Source organism: Eumetopias jubatus, unplaced genomic scaffold, assembly GCF_037043125.1.
Source record: "Eumetopias jubatus isolate StellerSeaLion01/CBP00866 unplaced genomic scaffold, mEumJub1_p1.0 scaffold_14, whole genome shotgun sequence".
Lineage (NCBI taxonomy): Eukaryota > Metazoa > Chordata > Mammalia > Carnivora > Otariidae > Eumetopias > Eumetopias jubatus.
In genome coordinates this window covers 38,725,957-38,753,813 of record NW_028274820.1, presented here as the reverse complement: position 1 = coordinate 38,753,813, position 27,857 = coordinate 38,725,957, and the positions used below count along the sequence as shown (strand labels likewise).

At 39.6% G+C, this 27,857-nt stretch overlaps 2 protein-coding genes across 2 annotated transcripts; both read right to left on the bottom strand.

Moving 5' to 3' along the window:
* Positions 1 to 1,241: 1,241 nt before the first annotated feature.
* GNG11 (G protein subunit gamma 11) lies at positions 1,242 to 5,673 on the bottom strand. The gene is made up of 2 exons (XM_028118825.2): positions 5,174 to 5,673; positions 1,242 to 1,669 (listed from the first exon to the last, which is right to left on the bottom strand). The coding sequence occupies exons 1-2, from the start codon at positions 5,267 to 5,269 to the stop codon at positions 1,544 to 1,546; spliced, it is 222 nt and encodes a 73-aa protein (XP_027974626.1). The 5' UTR covers positions 5,270 to 5,673; the 3' UTR covers positions 1,242 to 1,543.
* Positions 5,674 to 11,814: 6,141 nt separating this feature from the next.
* GNGT1 (G protein subunit gamma transducin 1) lies at positions 11,815 to 17,972 on the bottom strand. The gene is made up of 3 exons (XM_088018449.1): positions 17,939 to 17,972; positions 16,396 to 16,502; positions 11,815 to 11,943 (listed from the first exon to the last, which is right to left on the bottom strand). Exons 1-3 carry the CDS (start codon positions 17,970 to 17,972, stop codon positions 11,815 to 11,817), a joined length of 270 nt encoding a protein of 89 aa, XP_087874575.1.
* Positions 17,973 to 27,857: the final 9,885 nt, after the last annotated feature.

The window sequence follows — 27,857 nt, the reverse complement described above, 5'->3', positions numbered from 1 at the left end:
TAATCCCAATGGACGTCAACGCTTGGAAAACGGCAGGAAACTGAAGGAAATAGTCCCCACTCTTGGTTCGCTGTAACCTGCTCTTTCAAAAGCTTGGGGCATCCTGTTCCCTCAGAGAGGGAAAAGGAAAGCAATTTCAGAGCAAGGAGGCTGATATGCGTTAGGAAGCTGCTAGAAGTCACGGGCACCTCTCTGGCTTTATAAGTCACACTTTTGGGTCTAAGCAGGAGGAAAAAACCTAGTCAAGGACAAACATGGGCTTCTGGTGTCACATTTAAAATTGCAGGCGCGTTAGTGACTAAGCCCATTAGAACTGGAACTTACCTGGGTTTTGCTTGTCTTTCTTTTGGCTCAAACGTTGAACAACTGCCATTCAAAAGACAGAGGCGGGGGGGGGGGGGGATGCTTCAAGAGAAGACGAAAGGTTGCTTTCTTTGAGGTCGCTGCTGCAGCTGCCTTCATAAAGAACTCAAATGGGCCGTGTACCTTGGCGCGTTGCACCCAGGGGCTAAAGCCGTGGCAGCTACCATCCTGCCATGAAACATTAAGCCACGGACTGGAGAAGGTATTGGCGACACCTATCACTGACAGTGGCTAAAATATATGAAGAATGCCTACAAATCAATGAGGGGGAGAATAAAACAAGCTAATTTTAGAAATGGACAAAAGATTAACTGGTCCCTTTGGAGGAGAAGGAAAGGCGGTATGGTGGGCCTGGGCTTGCTGGACAAGGCTGGTAGGAGGAGGTCAGAGCCAAGTGTCTCTGCCAGTGCCACAGAGAGGAGGGTCACTGTGCCCAAGATGGGCAGATCCTGTGGGAGATGCAGCTCCCTGAGGGTGGACATGCCAGGGCTGACCTCCTGGGGGCTTCTCCCGGGCCCCAAACATGGCCCTTCCCCAAAGCACTATGGCAGCAACACTTTGACCAAGATCTGTATGGTGAGTGGTGATGCCAGTGTTCAAGTGCTAACGTGGTTCCTGACTCGGACACTCCGTCAGTGTTAGGAATTCTACTCACTGGGTTTCCTAATAGATAAAATTAGATCAGAAACATTCCAGAAGTCAGAACTCAGCATTGTAAACCAAGTGAGATTTGAAGTAGAGAGCCGGATTAGAGAACTTATCTATCAAATCCCCTAATCCTTTGATACATGTCCCAAACACGTGAAAGGTTATGGGGAAAAATATAAAAGTAAACGCCAAAAAAAAAAAAAAAAAGCACCTTTTAAAATTGCCAACACTCATTTTCCAGAGATAAAACTTTATTTAAGGCATCAAGCAATATACTGAAAGAAGTGAGTCATGCACAAGTAATGTCCTTATTTCCATAATTGTCCATTTGATACTCTCTGCCCTCTTAACAAGGGAGTATAGTGAGCAAAGATGAGAAGCACACAGCTTTTATACATAACCATATCAGTATAAGTGTTTAAGAAAGTTCTTAAATTTTGTTTTCCTTCTTTGAAAGGAATTTCGGTTTTATTTCAGAAAACCAAAACAAACTAGTTCTTCTACTGAGGATGAAATTTCTCTCCAGAGTTATTTATGAAATAATACAGCTGCCTTTCTCTTTAAAAGGATTCTTGTCTTCTGGAATTCCTTTCACCAGAGGATCCTCTCCAGAACGTTCTTCAATGTAGTTCTTTATTTCTTCAGAACATTTAGACACCTTAAGGAAAAAAAAAAAGAATGAATTAGATCAGGATTGTCTACACTTCATTACCCACCCGTTAGTGAAATCAGTATAATTGAGTACAGCTAGGCATTTAAAAAAATGAAATAGTATAAAAATAGTGGCGCAAAGCATGTATAATATATACGCTATATATGAATGACACAATCTACGTTAAAATATATTTCTCACTATGGTGAGGGTCAGAAAGCTTGAAAGTCATTGTATTAAATAGACCATTCCCAGCAATTTCCATCCACTGTGCCTCATATGATTTCTTTCCCCTGCTAAAATACAATTACGATGTATTCATAATATTTTATGAACTAAAACATACCACATTTTCAATTTCCCATGCTAATGAACAGGTGCAGTAAGAGATAATCCCCAAATGTTTTGGGCTGTGTCCTGCCAAAATTCTCACTTATTACGGGTGTGTGCCATGTTCTGCAATTTTACAAAATGATAGAAACATTGGAGAATGTCTGATGCTGGGGAGGTTGAGGTTGCCCAATCATACCATTTGTGTCTCTATTTGGAATTCCTTCCCATTGCTTGAGGGCAATGATCATAACAAAAGATTTATCTGAGGTTTATTAGGTTTATCCGAGATTCTTGTTTATATAATTAGTTGAAAATTTTCTGCAATGGAGAAAGGATTGAGTAGGTTTTTTTCCAAAACTCTATCCTTCAGAGACAGATTGCAAGAGTGAATTTAAAAAAGAAAAAGGAATAAAAAAGGAAAAAAAAAGGATTAGTGTCTTAATGAAGGCCTATTGCTAAGAAGAAGTTAGAAGTAAAAATTACAGAAGCTCCAACAAACTAATAGAGACCCCTTAACCCTGGGAAACTGTTCCCATTGAATTTGTAATCTAGATTAGTAATCTTCAAATTGTTTTAATGGTGATCACAAACACGTGTTTGCATATGTATCCCAAAATGTATGTAACTATGTAATAATATGTAATTATTTACTTATAAATAAGTACAGATGCTACTGTGTTATACTGAATGTGTAATTATAAAACATAAGCTGGAAACTGTCAAAAATGAGATTTAAAGTAGAAATTTTAATATTTTACTCCCATACCCCACATACTTTTTTGCACACAATGTGAAGACTGCTGTTCTAAAATTTAGAACTAGGTGATGGAGTTATATGACTTAAAATGTGGTGAAATAAAAATCTTTTCAAGTGCCATTCTCTTGGGTAACAATTGCTCTTTATTTGTTGCTGACATTTATAATGCATGCATTTTATGTGAATTTTCAGAAGTACAGATGCAAGTAACCATAACCTGGGGTCTGTCTCCTCAGAGATATGTGTGGATAAGATCAGAGTTCCCCCAAATTGTTATCTGTTCTCATAGAAGCTTCTTCATTAGGTTTCCAAAGAGATCTGTAACCTCCAAAAGTGAACAGTTACTCCTCTGAGCATTTCCTTCCATGATCAAGAAGATATGTTTGAACAACAATTAGCCAGAGCCAGAATTCAGCCTGTGGATTCTGTGTCCTTGGCCTGAGCAGAGCACACAGCTCAGGCATGAGCAATTTATTGGCAGAATAACGAACTGGGCATCAGAACACATGTGTTTTAGTACACGCCCTTAACATTATCTCTGAGGTCTTAAATAAGGAGGTACTTAGCCTCCTCGGGATTCAAGTTTTTTATCCTTATAAGTGAGAGCACTGAATGATCTCTAAGAGCCATAATGGTTGTAGAGCACTAAAACTCTAGAAATCGAAGTGTGTGATAACATATGTTTGAATATTATTATTAGGATTTTAGATGCCTCTCCTTGTATCCCCTAAGGCTATCTCTGAAGTTTTCTCTCCCTTTGGCATACACTTGGAGTTGGAAAACTGATCGAGCAGGGGGCAGGGTGTGTCCTAAGGAGTGGAGGTGGGGAGTCGGCAGGGAGGAATGGCTCCTGAATGATACCTTCAATTCCCACACGGTCAGCTGCATCCAGGCGCCTGCCCAATTTCTAATATGAAGCTTAAAATACCTAGAAGACACTTGTCACTTTTTTCTCCTGTAAGTTCTGCACACTCTGGTACTAGGATATTCCAACAGTGCTATACTTCAGTCTATGCAACTCTGTTTAATATGTAACCTCTAAGACGTATTGCATGAAAAAAATCTAAGTGGCCAACCCAGACTGCACGTTGCCATCCACAAAATGGGTCCCTTAAGGTTTCAAGAAACTACCCTATTCTTTGGGTCCCACAGCTTTGTTTATTCCTTTAAGCACAGCAGTATTTTTAAAGCTACAAAAATTTCCAACATGGATAGAAACAACTTCGCACTCCAAAGTCTAGGAAGAATAGGGATTTGGAAGTGAAAGATTAAATTTCAGAAAAAGAAACGTGTCTTCACACGTTTTTGAGTAAAACTCAAAAACACCTGCATCTTCCAAGTATCATTCAAAATGTTCATCCTGAGTAACACGACTCTGTCATGGATAGATTTGCCATAACTAGGGCAGGAAAGTAAAGGAGCTTATTGGCCATACCTGTTTAATTGCCATTGTTTTTCTTTTATTTTTTTAAAATTTTTTATAGTATTAAACCATAGAGAAATGAAATTAGTTTATATTTTTCTTGCTGTGGAAAAAGGACTAGATAATTTCCTTTAAAAAACATCTATCCAAAAAACCTATTCCTGGACCATAGGTTGCCTGACTGAGGAAAAAAGGAAGAAATGCATGCTCAAGTTACCAGTAAGTAATCAAAAGTACAAAATCTCCAACACATTTCAGTGGAGACTTCTGAACACCGAGACTTATGTTCTCACTGAATTTGTAATCCACTTCAGTGGTCTCTAAAATTTTTAATCATGATCGCTAAAAAGAATTTTCATATGCACCTCAGTATAATTATTTACAAATATGTGCAGATACTACTGTATTAGTTAACTGCGCATACTTATAAAACAAAGTGGAAAGTATAAAGGGATGAGAGTTACAAATAAATAAAAATAGAAATTGTAATGTTTTGTTCCCAAGCCCCAGTGAGCTGTTCATTGAATACCTCTGGAGAGGCCTGGTGAAATTCAAAATTATGTGATTCAAATTACCTAAATTGTGATGAATTAAATAGTCATTAAAAAACACTAAAATACCATTCTGTCCCATAATGAAAAAGATCAAGGAACTAAATAGCCATCTCCCTTTTGCCTACAATTTGAGTTTTTAAAACCAAATAACAGCAGGCAGAATTTTTTGTCCATTTCCCCAATCCTAGGCTCGGGTGGTCTGACATTTGGCTTTAAATTACTCAGCGGACCCTTTCTCTCCTTTACCGCCTATGAAGTCCCCACATCAACTGGCAGTTCCCAGGTACCACCAAAGCCCTACTTCAAGAGGAGCTGGGGGGGGTGGGGAACAAAAAACAAAAAAACAAAGCCCAGAAACGCTGTCCTGTTTTACTGTAACAAACCAGGAAAAACTGCCCTTGGTTCATTTCAGAGAAGGAACTATTCCGGCACAGCCAATTTACCTGTTGCCTCTGCAACTTCACTTCTTTGCGAAGTTGCTCAACTTCCATCTTCAGCTTTTCCTTTTCTGGCAAATCTTCTATATGAAGGGCCGGCATTTTCGCCCCAGAACCGGGCCCGGGGACAGCTCTGGAAGTGGACAGGCTGGGAGTGCGGCACACCAGGGCGCACCCCGCCCGCCCGCCGGCGCTGGACGGGACCGCCTCCCCGCCGCGCTCCCCAGGGCCCCGAGAGCTCGGCTGCCTGCCGGGCGTCCCCTCACGCCGGCCCTGCCCCGCGTCCTAGGCTCTTTCTCCGGCCTGCACGACCGCGGGCGGCCTGCCCCAGCGAGCCGGGGAGGGGTGAGTCGAGAGGGAGCCTGAGAAGCTGGGCGCTGCCCGAGCTCCGGGCGGGACGCTGGCCCCCTGCCGGGTCCCGAGCCGGCCACGCCCGCGGGGGACCCGCCAGGGCTGCGGGCCCGACAGTTGGGGTTGCGCTAGCCCACTTTCCTGGAGAAACAACTGAAGTTTTACTTTTTGTTCCTTTTTTTCTCCCGTTCCCAAGTCACATCCGGGTTTTGTTTGTGAAGAAAAGGAGGACACTACCCGGCAGGAAATAAAGGCCCTTCACCTCTCCAAGTTTCAAAAATATACAGCATGTTACTTTTCCCCGGTTACATACGGATTGTGGGAAATGTGAATGCTTAAGAAAAGGCCCAAGAGGAAAATGAAACAGAGCTGTAATCTCAGAGACACCCACCACGTCTGTTGACGTATGCCCATCCAGTCTGTTAAATGCCCGAAACATCTTGACACATTTGGGGATCAAGGGGGACATCGGGATGTGACTATTCTGTACAATTTGCAGGGCCATTTTCTGACATTAACAAACTGCATCCTCCACACCAGAGTTCTCATTCTTTCTTCAGGGGAATGTTTTGTAATGATTTGGAGGATGCACGGATGATACTAGAGAAGACAGAAGCAGGAATCTTAAAAGTTCTTACCAGAAAGTGTTTCTCCATTCCCCATCAACCAAGGTTTGGGTGACTGTTGACACCAAGGGTTATGAATTCCTGGCCCCCCGCAACTCCCTGGATGTAGGCATTGGTTTCTCCTGGATTCACTCAGCATTGGTTTTTCCACTATCTGGAAAGCAGGATTCATCTTGCTGCCATTTTGTAAAGCCAGGAAAAGTGTAGGATGTGACACGTCTACCTGCAATATAAAGTTTCCCTTTGACTATAAACTACTGATCCTTAATAGACTAGAAGAAAAATAACTCATGGATGTTAGAAACCTTCCCAAGCAGTCAGCTATTTCTCTCTTTGGAGATGACCTCCTGCCTACAGATTCAAATTCAAGTTAAGGGTGGTGGCCTGAACTGTGGATTTCAGGGTACCTGAACTTAGACACCCAAGCCACTCCCTATTTTGTAAGCACAGGTTTTTGTTGACAAGTTCCTAATTTCTCTCTAGGTTCCACCCACTTATCCTCAATAAATATATTGGAAGGAGAAGAACAATGAGCTACGTTGTGAGTACTCTGGGTCCAGTCCCAGCTCTACCACTGGCTATCACTGGAAGTTTTTTCTGGGATTTTGGTTTTCTAATTTATAAAATAGATGGGGTGATGGGGCAGGGGAATGGCGAATTAGCTAAGGTATGTTTTGTTTCTAATTACGTTTATGCATCCACATCTGATAAATCGCTTTCACAAAGAAAACTGTTTAGGAGGTTTTTTTTCTGTATTTGAAATACTACACATTCCAGGATCTCCCAGGCTCAAAGAAGTTAAATCAGCTGCCAGAGTTTTCCCCTGTTAGTATGCGGTGAGCCAAGACAAAAAACTCACATCTGTCTCCAAAAGCAATTCATATTTTTTGATTCCCCATTGCTCAAATTTAAAAGGTTGGTTAAAAATAAGTTAAGTTAGTGAAAGTAGTTAACATGGCCCAAATTAAGTAAGTTCAGCGCCCAAATTAAATAAGCTGGTTAAGTAACTTAATGTATGTCTGTTCCAAATCATAAAAATAGAATTATTTTGGCCTGGAAATTTCTTCTGTATGAAATCATCTGGTTGCATGCAGGGATAAATAGTTATAAATCCATAGTGGTTATTTAACTTCTTCCCCAGTATTATGAGACTTAAATTGGAGATGAAATACATATTAGTTTTTTTTTTGGTTTTGTTTTGTTTTTTAGTTTTTACTCTTACAAAATAATGCACGGTGCTGATACCATATTAAGTAAACTGATTAAAGTGAATTGGGAAATGCTGAAATCCTCATTCTGAAACATGTCTTGTTGTTGTTGTTTGGTTTTAAATGGTAAAATGATGAAAACACTTTTCTTTTTGGAAGAGCATGTAGCCCCCATCCCTAAGCATGGAATTTACTCTAAGAGAGCAACCATGGTAAATAATTTCTTGTGTATTTTCACAGAAATGTTCTATTAACAAAACTTTTTGGATAAACAAAGTTTAAAATCCATATGAGTTACATCCAAATGTCATGTTAGCTTTTTACTTATACTTTACATATTACCTTCAATAAAACTTATTTTACAAAATAGTGTGTGTACAAACCATTCTGCAATGAAAATAAAAAGTATAATCAGAAAATAACTTTTATTAGCCCACTGTCTTTTGACAAATGTTTTAAAGAAATCTGCTTAAGAAAACTGTGTGGTTATTTCTACTTTTAAAGTATAAAAGAGCAAAGACCATGAAATATTTACCTTGACATGCAAAAAAAAAAAAAAAAGGAAAAACAATTCTTTGGCTATTTTTCTTATGTATTAAGTACATTGTTAAAAAGTCCATGTAAAAGAAACTGTATAAGGAAATATCGAAAGCAGTTATATTGGAGTTGATTTAATGCTAGGTTGAACTCAAAAAGACCACGTTCTGGTTTTACTTTATCTTGTGATTTTTTGCAAGCCATAGATATTCTCTGCCTTTGTTTTGTTGGTGGAAATAAACTAGGTTATTTCCCAAATTCTGCTCTTCTAGAATTTATAAAGTTAATGGTGACTGTTTAGGCCATTAAAATGATGGTTTCTAAGGAACATATTTAACACATCTTTGATGAACTCAGTTCACTTTGTTTTAGTTCAATTTATTATAAAAATCACATGGAACATTTCATAAACTCACCCATTTCATGTAACTCTGTGCATACGCTTCCTTTTCTAGATAGAGATATGTGAAGTTACAGGATGACCTATGTCGGATGCTCTGATCATCTTAACAGCTACTTATAATTCATATCAAAATGATTTATCAATTCTGCTTTTACAAGACCTTAATTTCCATTGTATTGGTCATTCTTGTTACTCAGTTTACTCTTTTCCTCATGTTAATACATTCTTTTAGGAATTCAGGAAGTTTGATACTAGCCTTGTTTTGAAATTTGGCTAAAATCAAATCAATTCAAATTAAAATAGTAGTGTAAGTTTTTTTATTCTTGCTAAGACTTAAACTCATCTATGTGTACAAAATACCCTCAAGGTGCAAGTATCTCAAATGATATATTACAGTAAGTGTAGATGCTTAACCCATTCTCATTACTGGTACCGGGAAGTTTTGCGGACGAGCCAAAGGTTAAGGCTATGCCTAGAGTATTTTTTGTTTCCCTGTAGTTTTGTTTTTTTGTTTCCCTTTCCCTCATTCCTTTTAACCTAGTAATCCGTGGCCCTGAAATAACTTCTGGGGAAAAAAAAAAAATCACTCACTGTTTGTAGCTGTGTAGCCTGTGGGGTAATCATGATCTAACATCCTTCTTCCTAGACCATTTTTCTTTATACTTCCTTTCTATGATTTTTATCTTATTCCAACTCCTGCAGACAGTCTGTATTTTTAAGCAACAGGAATGTTACCCTCCTGTTGATTTATTCCTTAGTTAAGCTAATAAGAATTCTGAATTCTCCAAAATAAAAAGTACTATCCTTTCCTGCTTTTAACTGAACACTTATTAAGGCAATTCAATTGTCGAGACAATTTATGAGTTGGTATGGCAGTTTCAAAGATGAACAGAGCTTCTGGCTTGGGAAATTTACAATACAGAATTGAGAGTAAGACAACCATACAGACTATAATAAAAGAAAGCAAAGCAATGTTAAATGAGTTAAAAGATTTATAGAATACTCTTGGGATGGAGTGAGGGACAGAGGAGATAGTTGATAGTGAGCCTCAGAGGAGGAGTAGGATTTCAAAAGGCTGAAATGAGTTAGAGTGGAGGGATATTTCAGGTGGAGAGATCAGTCTGACGACACTGCAGAAGGTGGGGAAATGGGGTGTCATGTCAGGGATTATTTAAATACTTAAGTTTGTTGACTACAGGAAGTTTCCAGGTCTTATTATAAGAGAGGACATTTATTAGGTTTTTATCTATATCTGTTCTAAGTGATTTTTAAATTTTCATATAAGAATCCGTTCTATTCTCCCATTTTATATGTGGAAAAAACAAACAAACAAACAAACCTGCTGTTCAAAGAGCTGAAGTAGAAAGTGGACAAGCCAGGGTTTTAACTTAGAATCATCTGCCTCCCAAATCTATTTCCAGCGTTAGATAAAAGCTAGAGATGTTGGTTAAGACCATACATATTACTAAATGCCATAGCCAAGACTCTAATATTTTTTTAATCAGGGGAAAAAAGATAAAAGGAGTACATAATAAACACTAAACTGCACACAGAAATACCCTTGAGACAGACCACCATTAAACAAATAAACAAGTGAAGTGTATAGTATGCTAGATGGTGATGGGGGCTATGGAAGACAAGAGAGTGGAACAGGGAGATACGAAATGCTGAGGGGGTTGTTGGGGAGGAGTTTTGTAATTTTAAACGGGAAAAGAGTGTCTCCTGAGGAAAGATAAACTCCAATAGTTTATCCTGGAATCTCTTAATACCCAAAGCATATCTGATATGTGGTAGAGTGTGGTGTTAACCATTCAGCCAGAGATCCAGAGTCGGGACCTGAGAAACCTGCCAACTCATTTTTCTAAACCTGGATTTCCTCCATTTCAAAATGAAAGGGTTGATCGAGGGTCAGTAGATCTTTGTTGAGCATTTACTACGGTCAGAGTGGAAAGGACTGTGCCAGGAGCTAAACTTGGGACCTCCGTGAGATTCCCTTCCAGACCAAATAATAGACACTTCTTGTTTTTAAAAAGGATGCCAATCAATTAGCATTTCCTTGTATTCTGATCACTGACATATCCAAAAATAGCACTGTAATTGTGAGATAGCAAAAAGGAAACACTAACAACAAAAACAGTTTCCAAGTTCCAAGAACAAAAACAGTTTTCAAGTAATGGTAATCAGCACTCATCATTTGTTACAGAATCAGAAGCAAAGGATCTCTTAGTCATTAGCACAAAGGTACTGAAATTTGGTTTATGTCAACTCAGTAAGATGCTAGGAGGAAACTGATTAGTAAGATGATGCACAAGATACCTATTTTTCTATCATCTTGTTCTTACACTGCTACAGGAGAAAGGACTGTACTAGTGAGAGTCTTCTTAGGGATGGGATGGAATAGCATGGATCTCAAAGGATTCTGGATATTTGTCCAGTTTCTTTCTCAGTAACAATACTAGTTAACACTTACTGGGTGTTGTTACTATGTGCCAGGCAGTATGCAAAGTACCATAATCACCCTAGTGTAATATATAACTCCCCATGAAAAAGGGGATAGGACCATTATTATTCCTATCCTACAGGAGAAAAAACTGAGATTTTACAAAGAGTAAGTAATTTATCCAGAGTCAGTTAGGCGCTAACATGCCAGAGCCAGAACTCTCTGGCTTCTTATAACCTTTCGTCTGGTGCTGGTTAAATCCACTGTGCTCCATGACCACAGACTGCCTCTTAATCCAATTGGTATTCCGGTAAAAAGTTATATCATCGGTAACAAGTAAAAATGGTAAGAATGTAGGAAGAGGTTATGTTAAAACCATCACTGCTGACTGGGGGTTCAGAGAGCAGGGGAAACAGAAAACAAAACATCCACAATGAAAATCTTCAGAGCACACATCCTGTCATGATAGGACTTCCATGAATCAAAAGAATAGAGTTCCTTATTCTATAAAGGAAGAGAAAGGTTGGAAAAAATATAAGGCTAACCATGAAACTTCTTACTGGAATATTAGTAGTGTTGAAAGAGAAGTTAAGAAACATAAAACATTATATGCTAGCAACCAGAATAATACAGACTCGTTCATAAAACATAGTAGTGTTTTTTGTTTTTTGTTTTTTTTGAGAGAGAGTGTGAATGGGAAGGGGGAGAAGGAGAGAGAGAAACCCAAGCAGGTTTCATGCCCAGAATGGAGCCCAATGCGGGGCTCAATCTCACGACCCTGAGATCACAACCTGAGCCAAAATCAAGAGTCAGACGCTTAACTGACTGAGCCATCCAGCTGCCCCCTAGTAGTCATTGTTAAAGAAAGGGGTCAATCAATATTTATTGTCACTTATGTGTGCTAAACCCTGTGCTAAATACTTTAAGAAAAATATAGAGTTATGCATTATCACATCCCAACTTTTATTAAAAGTTTATATTTATAAATCAAAAGGTTACGTACATGCGTAATAGTATTGTTATAGATGACCAAAAATTAGTACTGTCATTAAAGCTCAAGCTATTCCATGGCATTTTTTTTCTTATGAAATCACACAGCCTCCTTTGAGCTCCTTGAAGGGATTTTTGTCCTCTGGGATACCCTTTACTAGTGGATCTTCCCCAGATCTTTCTTCCACATAATCCCTTACTTCTTCACAACATTTGGAGACCTTAAAGGAAAGGAGAAAGAAAGGACACATTTGGTTAATACAGAATACTGCAGAATCCAAGAATGTATTATAATTTCTGTGTTCTTTTTAATGTGGTTCTGCTTTCCACCAGTGCATATGTCTTTTCTAGAAGAGAAGAAGAAATAGCTGCTCTTTTTCCTGTCTTCCTGGATATCTTCAGGCAAAGGAGAACTATCTGGCCACACTCCAGCTAAGGGTTCTCAGGAGACACTGCCTCTAGCTTCTCTAAGGGAGATCAGAACAGGGATCAGAAAATAGCTGGCCACAGAGGTCAACAGTGTCACCAGAGTAAACATTGATTAAATCTTTTTCCTCATTCCAGAAATGTGACCTGTAAAGGTGGAAGGAATGAATAATTTTTAAATTCCAGGCTTATCACCACTCCTGAATTCTCAGAAGTATCACATATAATTTTATTTTAAACTCATTGACAATGATTGATCATGACAGTGCACTAGAAGGTGAGCTCCAACGGGCCAAGGGCCTTTGGCTGACTTGTTCACACGTATCCCAGGCATCTAGAACAGAGACTGCATTTAGTTGGTGCTCAGTAAACAAGTATTTGTTGAACTAAATCATTATTTTTGTTTATGAGCTTGCTCTTCACTAATCTGCACCATTATAGTAATGACTTCATGAAAAATCAGGCTTTAGTATTTTAATGGACTCAGCCAGAGCTTAAATGGTCCATGTACCACTTAACACACCTTTTAGAATGAGTCAATGTTCTATAACATATATAAATATAAACGTGTGTGTATACACGTGCATATACACACAAGCTGAAATTATTCATTTCTTTTAACGTTCAACTTGTTTCCTTTTCACTTAATCTACTATTCATGACATTAACATAAAACTACTTCATTTCTGGCAGTCCAGTAGGTGGCCATTCCATTAGCTATCTAACGAATTTACTGTGTTTTTTAAATACAATATTTATATCATTTTTGTATGCAAATTTCCAGCAACATTAAACATAAGACTTAAGATTACTTTATAACTCTGCAAATTCATTATCTACATAATAGGAAACATCATTTCGAACTGGGGCAAGGCATTGGTCAGGTGGCTCCTTCATATGATGATACTCGTAGTTTATACACAATTCTGAAACATGGAGTAATTTAGATAGACATTTTTCCCTTTTCAAAATTCAAAATTAAGATTTAGGTTCACTTTTTTCCCCACTCCTCCAAACACCAGCTATTTTGGCCCCAACTGGGTATCAGAAATGGGTTACTATTTAACTGCTGTCCTAAATTCTAGGGTCCGTGAAGGGTTGGTTTTGACAACGTCTATCTAGGTTCTGAGGCTATAAGGAGCAATAAATTACCTAAAATCCTATGTGAGTGTGTGTGTTCAAAAATTACTTCAGTGAGGCTTATTTTAAGTATATATAGTTTAATATAGGATTAAATGGCATGGTGGAGAGCATGGACCCTGGATTCAGGCCACCCCAGTTTTGAATTTTGGCTCTACCCACTTCCCTACTGTATTTATTGTTAGTTCAGAGAGTTCACCTAAGGTTTAGTTACGTTATCTATGAAAAGGAAGAGGAACGATGGTTGCATTAAGTGCCGAGCATACAACGAATGCTCAGTCAAATGGCGGCTATTTTTGGCCATTACTACAAAGATTATCTTTAGTCTTTGCCTATTGCCTTGACATTCAGTCACTGCAAATCGGTCAGCTTTAAAAAACTGGCTGGAAAGAGTTGTGTCTTCTGACAATAGTAGTGCCTTGATAGCGAAATAGGTTGAAGCATATTATGAACCAGTCTGATTCACAGACATCAAATAATAATTTAAAATAAAATATTTATATAATTATTTAATTTTATTATAATTATATTATAATAAACATAGTAGAAAGCACTTGCTATGTCCTAGGTATTTGTTCTCAGAGCTTTGGATATATTACCCCTTTTATGCCTCCCAGCTGCCCGCTGAATTAGATGTTGTTACTATTCCCATTTTACAGAAGATATCTCAGCTGAGTGTTCCACAGGGAGAAAGTTGTGGAGCCAGAATCTGAACCAGGGTTAGGGTTCAAGTGTCTATCCACCATTCTATAAGGACGCTATGCCATCCTGTGTCAGAACTATAGGTTCAGGACCTAAAATTTTCGTGTGTGTGTGCGCGCGCATGCGCGCGGTGTATGGTTTTGGCAGTCTGGTATTAAATTAGTTTGACTTCCAAAAACAAGGAGATTCTGAGTAGCAGGGAAAAGAAACCCCCAAACCTGATAGATGGTGATGTATGTGATGTTTGCCCCAAATAAAAACTCCCAGGTGAGCATGCCACAAATGAATAATAAACATGAATACAATCAAACTGCCTTCAAAACAAAACATCCTAAGTAAATAAATAATGAAACAGCGTTTGGATGCTTCAAGTCAAGAAGAAAAAATAACTTTATTTACCCCAAAAGTTTATTTTTCCCAAATTATAAAGATTTTAACCGTTTTGTTATATGTTCCAAGCTTTTTGTGCTGTTTTTATATTTAATTTCATTTTTACAGCAAAATATGTTTTGCCTGTATGGAAAGGGCACCAGGGAAGTTTGAGACAATTGTAAATGTAAAAGTAGCCAAAATTCCAATTTTTTATTGGGAATAAGAGTCTTTTTTTTTTAAGATTTTATTTATTTATTTGACAGAGAGAGATACAGCAAGAGAGGGAACACAAGCAGGGGCAGTGGGAGAGGGAGAAGCAGGCTTCCCGCAGAGCAGGGAGCCTGATGCGGGGCTCGATTCCAGGACCCTGGGATCATGACCTGAGCTGAAGGCAGACACTTAACACCTGAGCTACCCAGTGCCCCAGCAATAAGAGTCTTGAAGATACAAACTCCTTTTCTGCTTTGGCTTGATAAAATGAGTTTTGGAAAAAATATAAAATATATTCTTAACACTCGTGGAGGAGTTTTTGTTCTACTTACTTTCCTAAAATGAAGAGATCTAAAATACATATCTACCTTTTCCAAGCTTCAGTTACTGTTTGTTTGGAGGAAAGTTTTATTCCTTTGCCATTCCTCTCCTTTTAATGACAGAGAACTCTTGGTAACCATTTCCAAATCTGTTCGATGTTTTTAGGAGGAATGAGTGAATTCCTGTGCTTGAACTCATTTTTGTTTGCAAAGAAGGAATAGAATGTACTCATTCATTACTAGCCATGACAGTGCTGGAGGAAATGAGGTCTTGGCTAAAAGTATTTAAACATCAAAGTATTGCATTAAATAAAGAGAAGCTTATCAATTTAGAAAAGCAAAAGCAAAATGCCTATACACATTGCTTCATTTTACTGCTTAGCTAAAATACAGTCTCTGTCTCATATTCTTCATTTCCTTTCTCTCTCTCTTTTTTAAAACAACTCTGAAAATGGAAAAACATTTTTAGTTTAGTGGTCATACAAAAAAAAAAAAAAAAAAAAGGCTAAGGGCTGGATTTGGGCCATGGAGAATAGTTTGCCAAACCTTTGATTTAGAGTCTAAATCAAGAGATAACTATGATTATTAATTTTCTTAATCTCTGATGAATTTTTGCCTGAACAATTCATTTTTAACTACATTGAGCCTTTCCAGTGAATGCTGTGGGGACGGACAAATCATTTTCCCTCTACTCTTTTAGGTTCTTGGTTGAGACACCCCTGTTAATAAAAAAGGCAGATTAACAGGAGAAAAACACACAGAAATTTAATAGCACATACACCTCCTTTATACATGGGAGAGACCCAGGAAAACCAAGTAACTCCCTGAAATGGCCCAAGACACCCCCTTAAATACCAGCTCCAGCTGAAGACAAAAGATGTTGGGGGGTGGGGGAGGAAAGGCCAGTTATGGGAGGTTTTCAAGAAAAGCAGTCTTAAAAGCTCAAAAGCCCCCTTAAATCAAGCGCATTTAAGTCCTTGCCTTCTCTACTAATAAGGGTTTTAGAGTTATCCTTCTCTTCCTGATATAGAGAGGGAGACACATTTATAAATGTGCCTCCTCTTATAACTGTAAATATCTCTTATAAAAGGGCAACTTTTACTTGGTTTCCAGATATTCTCCACTATCTGCTGTTTCTTAAAAATAACCAGCCTAGTGGTGCCTGGGTGGCTCAGTCGTTGGGCGTCTGCCTTCGGCTCAGGTCATGATCCCAGGGTCCTGGGATCGAGCCCCGCATCGGGCTCCCTGCTCAGCGGGAAGCCTGCTTCTCCCTCTCCCACTCCCCCTAATTAAGTTCCCTCTCTAGCTATGTCTCTCTCTCAAATAAATAAATAAAATCTTAAAAAAAAAAAAAAATAACCAGCCTAAAATAATACCTATGTCAAGGAGGTATATTTTGTTTGGGGTGGCACACTCTGCTCCCCTGCAACAGTTCCTGACCAACCTGGTAGTCCTACCATATCTATAGTTTAAAATATAATTTAAAAAAGAGCAGCAGTTTACCAGCATTCTTTCCAGGGTCACTTCTTTCTTGAGCTGGTCAACTTCCATTTTCAATTTGTCTTTTTCTGTCAAGTCTTCAATATTGATCACTGGCATCTTTTGGCCTGCTGAAAAAAAAGACAGTTCATACACCCAAATTGCTGCACATGCTTCAGGTCAATATTATCCAATCCTTCCCTCAGCTCTTAACTTACTAAGTGAACTGTTTCTTTGTTTTAGCTTTCTATGATAACTGATTTCTTATGAATGCTCTCTGAACAATTCCAGCACCACACACCAGCCTTGCAATTTTAAAGCTTCTTTATAATCTTCACTAATATGATTAAACCAAGCATTTGACTCTAACCACCTGCTAGTAGGTTTGTGGGGATGTGGGGAGAGGTCAGTTTAGTCAGCATATAGTCTTAAATATCCAAAGCCTCCCCTTTTCCGTTTTTTTTTGGGGGGGGCATGGTGTAAAAGGTTGGGTTTCCAACCCCCATCTCTAACACAAGAACCCTCCATCATATGATATGTGCCATTTAAGTTAGTTTGAGGTCATTCTGAGGACTGCCCATTAATCCCCTAAATCGCTAGAGTATTTAATCTGGTATTAACAGAGAACTATACAAAAACTGTTACTATAAGTTCCTTATAAATATAATAGGTTGACATATGAGCCAATAGAATGGAAATACAGCAAACAACCTCATTAATCAGAAATAAACTAGCATATTACTTAGAATGTGTCTCCAAACAATACCAGGAAGTTCCGTGTAATTGTCACAATGGATTGGAAAGCAATGATGACCAAATGTAGCAGGTTAAAGGTGACATAGTGGGTATACTGATGGACCTCATAAAAGAAGGATCTTCTGCACTCTCAGCAATCTCTTCTCCTTAATTAGATCAATGGGCAATGGGGGGAGATGGTTCAGTAGCTGGTGGTACCCATATGCAATTGTCTGGGAAAATATTTCATTGTAGCCAAGTGGCATCACACTTAAAATCTCTCCTTTTTTGGTTTTCTCCTCTTCTCCTTTGTCTCCCTGGTCCAATTTTTATAATGACATATTTTTATGAAAGTAAACATATTTAGGTCACATGCTATTTCAGGGAACAACATTGCATATTTACATAAAAATACTCTGCTAATAACTTATCAGCAATTAACTTATTTCCTTGTATGATATAGTGTTATCATTCCCAAAACCTTTGAGGAAATATTGTTTCCCTTCTCAATCTTATAATAGACTCTTCTTCTCTGGGAAATAGACATTTTAACATATTTTTAGGGGTAAATGCCTAAATATGCCAGCACAGATACAGAAAAGAACACTCTATGAGTACCCAAAGTCAATGTTTCCTGTACTTTTTTATTTTTGCTTTTCTGTTCTTACCTTAAGAAACAAGATGACAACAAAAAGCTTGTTCCTTCTTGTGTAATTATTGTTTGGTATTCGAGAGCCCATGCGCAAGTTCATTCTCCCCTTCCTTCTCACTGCCTTCAGAGACTATCTGTAACCATTCACAAGCATATCTACCTCTGTTGATCATTTTTAGCTGTTGATATTATCCTTTGCACATTTCTTCTCCATCTTGGAAAACTAATTCCACTTGGCAATGGCTCTAACACTTCAGTGTGTATAAGAACTGCTTTAGGAACTTGTTAAAATATGAGCACAATCTAAGAGGTTTTGATTTGGAATAGGGCTTAGGGAGGGAAAAATGAAGGGGGGGGACTCAGAGGGGGGAGATGAACCATGAGAGACTATGGACTCCGAGAAACAAACTGAGGGTTCTGGGGGGCGGGGATGGGTGAGCCTGGTGATGGGTATTAAAGAGGGCACGTACTGCATGGAGCACTGGGTGTTAAATGCAAACAATAAATCATGGAACACTACATCAAAAACTAATGATGTAATGTATGGTGATTAAAATAACATAATAAAACAAAATTTAAAAAAGAAAAAAAAAGAATTTCATTTTCTCTGTTTCAGAGAATCCCTACCATGTTATTGCCAATGAAATGATCACTCTTTGGCTCTTGCTAGGGGTGTGGCCCTCACCAAGTTACTTAACTTCTGTGCCTCAGTTTACTAGGAAATTGGAGCAATGTGATTAGCTACACTGTAGATTTCTTGAGAGGAATCAAGATTGTACAATGGTATGTGGCACGAAACAAGTGCTCAGTACATGTTAGCTGGAGTGCCCACTTATTCTGCACCTCTAGACTTTCAAACTGTGCTGTCTTACATGGCATTTTCTGTTAGGTGGCTTTATAAGTGCTCTTAAGGGATATCATGTGGACCTGAGCTGGCTCCTTTAATATCATGCATAGCAGATGCTGTTGGTGCCCTTCCTAGACCCCTTTTCCAGGGTGGGGTGTTCATTTCCCCAGCAGGTGCACGTGTTCATCGCCAAGGGCAAGCCTTCTGCATAGCTTTGTTCTTGGCTGATGGGAACCACTTCAACTGGTGATGTCTGGGAGATTATGCCTGCAATTGGCCCCTATGGGTGACCTGTAGCACAGGGCTGGCTGAAGTGGGGTTCTAAAAGCTCAGACCAGGTGCCTGTGGGCTGAAAAACCTTGTAATTGAGAACCTTCCAGAGCTCCCCATGGGGTCAGGATAAGCTAGACATCTGAAACTACACCTTTGCTTACCTTCTGCTTCATCTTGCTTTCTACCTTCCTTCAGAGATTTCTCGTGAGAGCTCATCCTTGATAAATCACTTGGACAAGGATCCTTGTGTTAGGCACTGATTCTAACAAATCTAAGACACAATGGGTTATAAGGACCTTTATAAGAGCATCTATATCTTTCATAACTTTTATGTCCTTATTCCTGCCTATCGTTCAATATATGAAAGAGAATCATGGAGTGTAGATAAAGTCACTTGCAACCTATGTCATAAATATTCACCTAGCAAATAGGAAGAAGTGCAATGTACCTAACTTTAATTTATTAACAAATGATCTCCAAGCTCTAAAATTTAATAGTATTTTAAGTACAACACATTTCATTTGGTGGAGGTGAATCTTAGAAGATGAGACAATGCTTGCCGAACTTGATGTCACGGGACTTGTATGAGAAAATTCAAAGAGTGAGGATCAAAGCTCTAACCTCCCTCAAAGACAGCCAGACACACAGAGAAGGGCAGTGTATATTGTCTGCATGGAGCCCCAAGGCTCAGAGTTGCACTGAAAGTTTAAATGAATTCAGGTATGGCATAATCTAATCATCCTTAATCCCATTTTACAGATGAAATAAAGGTGGACCCAAATCATAAAATGGGTGGCAACAGAGCTGGGGCTATAACACAGGTGTTTGGCTTTTTGGTCTGGGGTGTTTTCAACTCCAGAACGCTTCTCTCTGTTACCCTTTCCAAATTAGTGGAAAAGAATAGATTTGTTTTGTCATACTTTAGAATTACATTGAAAGAAGGCACAGAATTGGGAAAACAAAAGGCACTAAGCCATTCTGTCATATTTCCCGCCATACCTGGGCAGCTCAAAGCTTCCAAGTTGAGCCACCTCTCTGCAGGAAGTTCTAAGAGGGGCTAGGTCATATTACTGGCACTATTACCAAGCATCCTTACCCCGCTGCCACCAGAATATAAAAGGGGAGGACTGAAGACGGAGACCAACAAGCTAAGGCAGCATTTACAGCTAACTCGGGGCGGGGGGACATACCCCTCGAAGTAGAAGATATTTGCCCTTTTACTCCTTCTTCCATCTTGCACTACTCTCAGGGGCGGTAAGGTCCAATATAGCAAAGAGAAGAGGACCGGGAGAAAGTACCTCAGAGTTGAACCCCATTCAGAGAGCAGTGGTTCTCTGTGGGGGGAAATACTGCCCCCTCCAGGGCCTTTTGAAAATATGTCAGGTTGTTTATGGTTTTCAGGGGTTTTGTGGGTGTGAGTAAGGGACGTAGGGAAGATAGAACTATGTAGAGTAGCTTAAGTGTCTCCCTAATATCTTCCATTAGCTTTCTGGCTAATCTATTCTAGAATTAAAGTGGGCTAGCATAAAGTTCAAAAGCTACCTGCTTTCTGTTTGTTTTTACACATTGTAGGTAAGTATATTTTGAAGTAAGGCAACTTGACAAAATATTTAACTTATAAGGGCTATATTAGTGGAAATTATGAAAACTATTTTTAGAAGTCCCCTGTTTTATACAGTGGATCAATCGCACATTCTTTGAAATAGAAATGTTGCTAACACACTTTAAATACTTTGATTTATAAACATTCCATTTGACACATTTTTTTCAGTAACAAATCCACTATATTATGTACAATAAATTTGCAATCATATGGCTATAAATTTTCTTATCTTGTACTATTCTTTTTCATCCTGACATTATACCTAGGACTATAAAAATAGCTAACATTTTATTCATTCATTCAACAAATATTTACTGAATGCTATTATATGCCAGACACTATTCTAGATGCTTGAGGGTAGAGCAGAGAATAATACAGAAAATGTTGCCCATGAGGAACATACATTCTAATGAGGGAGAAAGACAATAAGCAAGATAAAATGTACCGTATATTATATGGTGATAAGTGCTAGGGGAGGTATAATAAGTAATTTGTTTATTCCACAGACACTTATAAGATCCTATTTTCCATAAGTCTTGCTCTTAGCACTGGGAAACAATGGTGACTACAACAGGTAAGTTCCTGCTGTCACAGAGCTTACATAATTGTGAGAGGATCAGACAAGTGAAACAAAAATGAATAAACATAGTGATTTCAACTGATAAATGCTATAGTTTATGATAAGGAGTGACTAGGATGTGAAGCAACATCATCTAGACTGATTAGAGGTAGTGCCAGTGGGACCAAGACTGTCAAGAAGGAGACAGTGAAGGTCAGGAGATGAGCATTTCATGCAAGGAGAAGGGTTAAGCAGAGGGAAGAGTGCATGCAAAGGACCAGAAGTGGGAACAGATTTGTTGTACAAGGAGAACAGAAAACACAGTTTAACGAGTACAGTAAGAAAGAGGGAGAGTGATGGGGTGAAGTCAGTCAGGGAGAGAGCAGCCAAGTCACATAGAGTCACCCAGAGGAATGGTGAGGAATAAAGTCAGGAGCTAATAACGGGTTTTGATTTTGAGAAGTGAGGTGTTCTGACATGGTCTGATGTGTTAAAAACACTCTGCTAGGGCGCCTGGGTGGCTCAGTTGGTTGGGCCACTGCCTTCAGCTCAGGTCATGATCCTGGAGTCCCGGGATCGAGTCCCGCGTCGGGCTCCCTGCTCAGCAGGGAGTCTGCTTCTCCCTCTGACCCTCTTCCCTCTCGTGCTCTCTATCTCTCACTCTCTCTCTCTCAAATAAATAAATAAAATCCTAAAAAAAAAAAAAACACTCTGCTGTGTGGGGCTGAAGGGGAACAAAAGTGGAAACTGGGATTTTATGTAAGAACCTAACATAATAGTCTTTTAAGAACAGAGAGATTTGAACAATATTGGTGGCCATGGATATAGAGAAATGTGGCAGATTAAAAATGTGATTTGGAGGTAGAATTGACAGGACTATTGATGGGCTGAGTGATGAAGAGATGGGAGATGTCAAGAGTGATTCCACAGTTTTGGGCTTGAAAAGTCTAATTAGAAGTGTCATTGACAGAAAGAAGGAATATTGGGATATATGACCAAGACTTCAGTTTAAGACATATAATATTTGAGATGTGTATTAGATATCCAAGTAGAGATACTTAGTAGATACAAGTGTTTGGAATTCAGAGGTGAGGTCAAGACTATTACACAAATGTGTGTGTGTGTGTGTGTGTGTGTGTGTCTACTTGAAATCACATAAGAAGAAAGTACAGTTAGAAAAGAGTTCTCAAGGTTGAGCTTTGAGTCACCCCACCTTTAATGGGCAGGCAGAGGAGGACAGATTGAGAAGGAATAGTCAACTAAGTAGGAGGAAACCAGAAGAATGCGGTAAAGTAAAAACTAGAAGAAAAGCATTTCAAGGATGAGGAAGAATTTGAAATTGTTAAATACTGCTGAGATGGAAAAATGTGGTCCTTGGTGACCTCTGCGGCAGCTGCTTTGGGTGTCATATGAATTAAGAGGTCCAGTGCGACGTGGCAACATGATTGAGGTGCTCTTGACGGAAGCACTTCCTATTCTTCCTCTTCCCAATGTGGAAGTTGAATTGGAGTGCAATGGGGGAGGGGGGAAGGGGAGATGAAGAAGTGGAGGCAGATAACATTTCTGGTAAGTTTTGCTGGAAAAGGGAACAATGAAATAAGGCTCTAAGAGGAAAGGGATAGAAAGTCAAATATGAACTTTAAGTTCGGGATGGAAAAAAAAAAATCAGAGATAGAGCACTCCAAATGGCAACTATTGAAAGAACCGATGTTGCAGAGGAGAGAAGTCCTCAAGAAGGCAAGAGGTGAAAGGATCCAGAGCAGGAGCTACCGGGTTGGGTGTCTGGTTGGACCAGGGCATGACTTCGATTGTAAGGGAGGGGAAGAGAGTGCCGGAGATCCCGTGGGCTAGTAGGAACAGCTCACACTTCTCTGGCTCATTCGGTACACCTAGTCCACGCCAGCGCAGTCAACTCTTTTCCAATACAGACATTTTAGTTTGACTCAGTTTGTTTCCTTGGCTAATAGTCAAGAGAGGGAAAAAAATAGTGAAATGGTAAGAGTCTTAGGAGAGGTACTGCTCTTTCAAACTGCAACTATGGCCTCCCCCTGCCCCCAAATGGTAGGTTGTCCCTTCCGTGTGACTTAAGATACAAAAGCTTTGCTACATAAAACTAGAACAAACGAACATATGGAGGGTTTACGACAGACACATAAGTAATGTATAACATGTGATTTGGGCTAGGGTATAAAAGTGACAATATTTTTGTAAGAAAGAGTGTCTTTATACTTGAAAGGTCAAGGTCCATTACTTTCTGCTAAATATAACCCTGAAAGTAAGGATTTAGTGATTAACTCTCTCAGTCCTTTAATCTGATTATTAACTTCGGCAGATGTTTCTCTTAGAGCATTATAGCAACGTATTTAAATTGTAGTGATCTGTTTGTTCTTAATTATAAACTTTATGTTTGAGTGAGAAGTCTGTAATCTAGCTGTCCAGGTACTGAACTAAGATCATGAGCACGTGTTACATATAATAAGCCTGACTTCGGGCCCCACTAATGTGTAAGAAAAAGAAGCTTGTACAGTGAGTGAGACCAGCGCATCAGGATTCAGACAGCCTGAGCTAACTGTGTAGCTTTGACCAAGTCACATATTCACCTAAAGTTTCAGTGCTCATCTGCAGAGTGGGGAGAATAAAGTATCACCCTCAGTGGTTATTGTGGGAGATGTAATGAGTTAATGTACACAAAGTACAATGTAGACTCTTAATCAACGTCATATTCATTATTATAGTTATTGCTATTCCCACATGATATACAGACATTAGGGGCAATTTTCTCTGTCTTTCCCCCCTTCCTGACATGCCACTCTCTGGTGGATTGGTAGCCCAGGCTAAAATTCTGGGCAGGTGGTAAGGCCATACTGTGCCAGAAACATCTTGGATAAAATAGTCCAAACTCTGTCCCAACCTTCTGGGTGCCCTACAGAGGTAAGTATGCGGCAATCTGAGTAAGAGGAAATATGGTCTGCCTCTTAAGTAGGCATGACTGTTGAGTGAACCTACATCTAGGTAGAAGAGAAAGGGGGTTTCTGAGATTCTGCCTTCCTGCAGAAGGCAATGCTTTGCTAGAATCACAACACCTTAAAAAAAAACAAACAAAAAAACACGACCAAAGCAACCAGCTGTTGAAGGAGTGAGTCTCTGTGTCCCATAGGCATAAAAGATATAATGTTAGATCTGTTTGTGTAGATTGGCTTTTGTTTAGAACTGAGCGCTTTCTAAAATTTTATTTCCTCCTCTATGATCCCATAAAACCTAGTACATATCTTTAATATTGTACTAAAAACACTATATTGCAATTGGGTTATGTGATGTTCATCTGTCTACTCTATTGTGCCATGAGATCCTTACATGTTATTTGTCTTTGTATTCCAAACGCCTAGCCCCAGGTTTGGCACATATTAAATAGTAATTCTGCTTATTTTAAAAATATATGGACGAAAAAATGACCACGGTAAGAGACACATTAAATACCCCATTATATCATTCCCCCTAAGGAGAATAATAATAAAATTAGGCATAGAGAATGTCTCATCGTGTTACGTGGCTCCGCCTTATTATACAATGCTCACAGATGCACTCTGTTTCCGACAGAGGGCGCACTAGAGCAAACATTTCCTAGGTGACCCAACTCACTTGAAAAACACCTTGTCGGTGAAGGAGTTGCCTAAACTTGAACAAAATCCTCGTGATCCCTAATCTCTCAGAAGAGATGAACTGCCTTTCTTATCAAATGTGTAAAGTTCTTGGTCGTGTCAGCTGGACTCACTTCAGATTTTATTTTGGCTTAAGCTAACACGCAGTGAGAATTTTGTTTATTGGTGAGTTATCAATGTTAACTCGGTAAGTGACTATGTTATATAATATATATCCCCAAATTCCTGGGGATCAATTCTCCTCATTCATTTATGAGCTAAACATGCCACCTCCCTCTAAGGTGTCTGACAGAGAAGACGACCATCTGCCTCAATCCTCCCCTTAAATTCACGATCACTGTCCAAGCATGTGGGGCTCTCAGAAGATAGAACATCATACCCAGACTTGGAAATTCTAGGAGCTAATTCTAGGAAATTCCAAATCAACTTCATATCTTTTTTTTTTTAAGATTTTTATTTATTTATGAGAGAGAGAGAGAGACAGGGGCAGGCAGAGGGAGAAGCAGGCTCCTTGCTCAGCAAGGAGCCTGACGTGGAACTCGATCCCAGGACCCCGGGATCATGACCTGAGCCGAAGGCAGACGCTTAACCGACTGAGCCACCCAGGCGTCCCCCCCCCCCTTTTTTTTTTTTTTTTTACAGGGCCGGGAGTGGGATGGTGAGAAAGAACAGAAGCACGGATCTGACACATGCACAGGTGTTCCTGAAATCACTGTAGCCTCTGTGTGTTTTCATTCTGGTATTTACTGTTCTGCTCTAAGGTCTCGGTACAGTAGAAAGAGTCCAGGTATGGGAATGTTGGGAAGAATACAAGGCTGAATATCAAGAACCTCGGTCCTAGTCTCAGCTCTGCCAACAACTAAGGTAAGTAAACATGACCAGGTCTCAATGTATAATTCTGTAAAATGAAAATAGTGGAATAGACGATATCTATAGTTCCTTCAACACTCAAATTATGAGAACTCCATGCCTTATTTCACAGAACTCCAAACTATTTTGAACCTCAATTTTTAGCCACAGCCACTAAAGCTATTACTTGGTGTAACAATGACAAATCAATCTGGATGACTGTTCTTTGCAGTTCCCTCCAGCCTTGCACTTCCTGTTGACTTTGGATAAAGGAATTCTTTTCCTTTGCTATGTGGTAACCTTTTGGCCTAGATACTGGTTTAAGGATACAGAAGTACTGTGACATCCCTATGGAGGCTGGTTGCAGTGGTCACATGGCTCCTTCCACATGGTCCTAAGGATAAATTCAGTAATTTAAAGTAGTCCCAGAAAATTTAGATTCCCCTTACATTGGAAGATATCCTTTTCATGGATATAAAAATACTCAAGTGGTTTGCCATTAAGAGGTGTAATTTCCTTCCTGATAACTTGGCCTGGTCATTTCAAACTTCTAACTGTCCCCACTTGTTGAATTCTGCTTCCCTGTCACAGGGGTGTTAAAGATGCACCCTATTTGGCATAGAATAAAGGAAGGAAGTTAACATTTCTGGAGTACCTCTGAACATGAATTTTGCCCTGTGTCCGCAGACTCTATACCACAGAGGGGTGAAAAGCCTGATTTTGGCCCTTTCCCCACTCTCCTTCCCCTCCAGGTGTTCCAGAGCATCCTGAGTCCTTAGCAGGACTAAGGACTCTGCTGTGGCTGGAAGAACCCTAAGCTCATTTCCCCAGAAAAAACCATCATGAAGTTACATCTGACTGTGTGACAGCTTCCTAGGCAGAGAGGTGGCCTCTGAGCTCAGCCAAAGAGGAGCGTTGGTGAGAGCAATGTCGCAGGCTCCAGTCCTACAAGGCCAGTTCACGGTGCTGTTTCCTGACTGTGGCTGACACTCCATCTTCAAGTTTTGTGCAAAGGCTCTCAATGGGAATCAAAACATGGATAATCAGGCTGGAGTCTATGTCTGTGTGTAAGCCGCTGAAGCCCAACCCTTTGAGTGCTTAGGCGCTTGGCCTTTAATCCTCATAACACCCATGTAAAGTACAGTCATTATATCCATTTTACAGATAAAGAAACTGAGGCTCAGAGAGCTTATGTGACTCTCCAAAGGAGCAAGGAATACAATTCATTTTCCCATTGCATCATGCAATTTCCCAAAATTGCCTGCCCTAATTCAAAAGATTCCTCTTTTTTGGGGCGCCTGGGTGGCTCAGTCGTTAAGCGTCTGCCTTTGGCTCAGGTCATGATCCCAGGGTCCTGGGATCGAGCCCCGCATTGGGCTCCCTGCTCAGCGAGGGGCTCTTCCACTCCCCCTGCTTGTGTTCCCTCTCTCGCTATGTCTCTCTCTGTCAACTAAATAAAATCTTAAAACAAACAAAAGATTCCTCTTTTTATATGAAGCAAAAGATGATCAAAAAGTACCAGCACCTGAGAACAAAGAACAAAAGTGACAATAGTCAATGCTGAGTGACAAGTTTGAATCAGTCCTTGAATTTATTTTAGTCCATATGGGAGATATATTTAATCATATTCAGAAGAATGAAAATCATATTCAGAAGAATGAAAATTTGAAGTTGAAGTAACTTTTCTCCTGAAAGTGATACTGGCTGTTTGGTGAAACTTCCCTCCCCTATTAATGTTTGGGAGGGGCTCATGTGATTCTTCCATGAATGCGTCTTTCCAAAACTAGCTGGCTAGTTCAGTGGTTGGCATGCTAGAGCCAGTTCAGTCTGGCTCTGGCGAACCGATTGTACCTACCTATTTCCAATTCCGGTAGCTTGAAATTGGCCATAATGGGAGTACTTACAACACGGAAACCAGTAAACTATACAAATCAGCATACCCCCTCTTATCCTCCCCCCCCTTCGTGAGAGCTGGTTATTAAACACTTGTCCTTACATCTTGGACTGTTAATCATAGATACCTGGTAATCTGACAGCATCAGTAACACTGAATATTTCCAGGACAGGCTAGTTTTCTTAGGAATAGGATTCTATGGCATGACATCAGGATAACTGAAAACTGGCACAAGGGATAGAGTGTGCAAAATGTCCCAGACTTTTTTTTTTAAAGATTTTATTTATTTATTTGATAGAGAGAGACACAGAGAGAGAGGGAACACTAGCAGAAGGAGTGGGAGAGGGAGAAGCAGGCTTCCCGCCGAGCGGGGAGCCTGATGTGGGACTCGAGCCCAGGACTCTGAGACCATGAC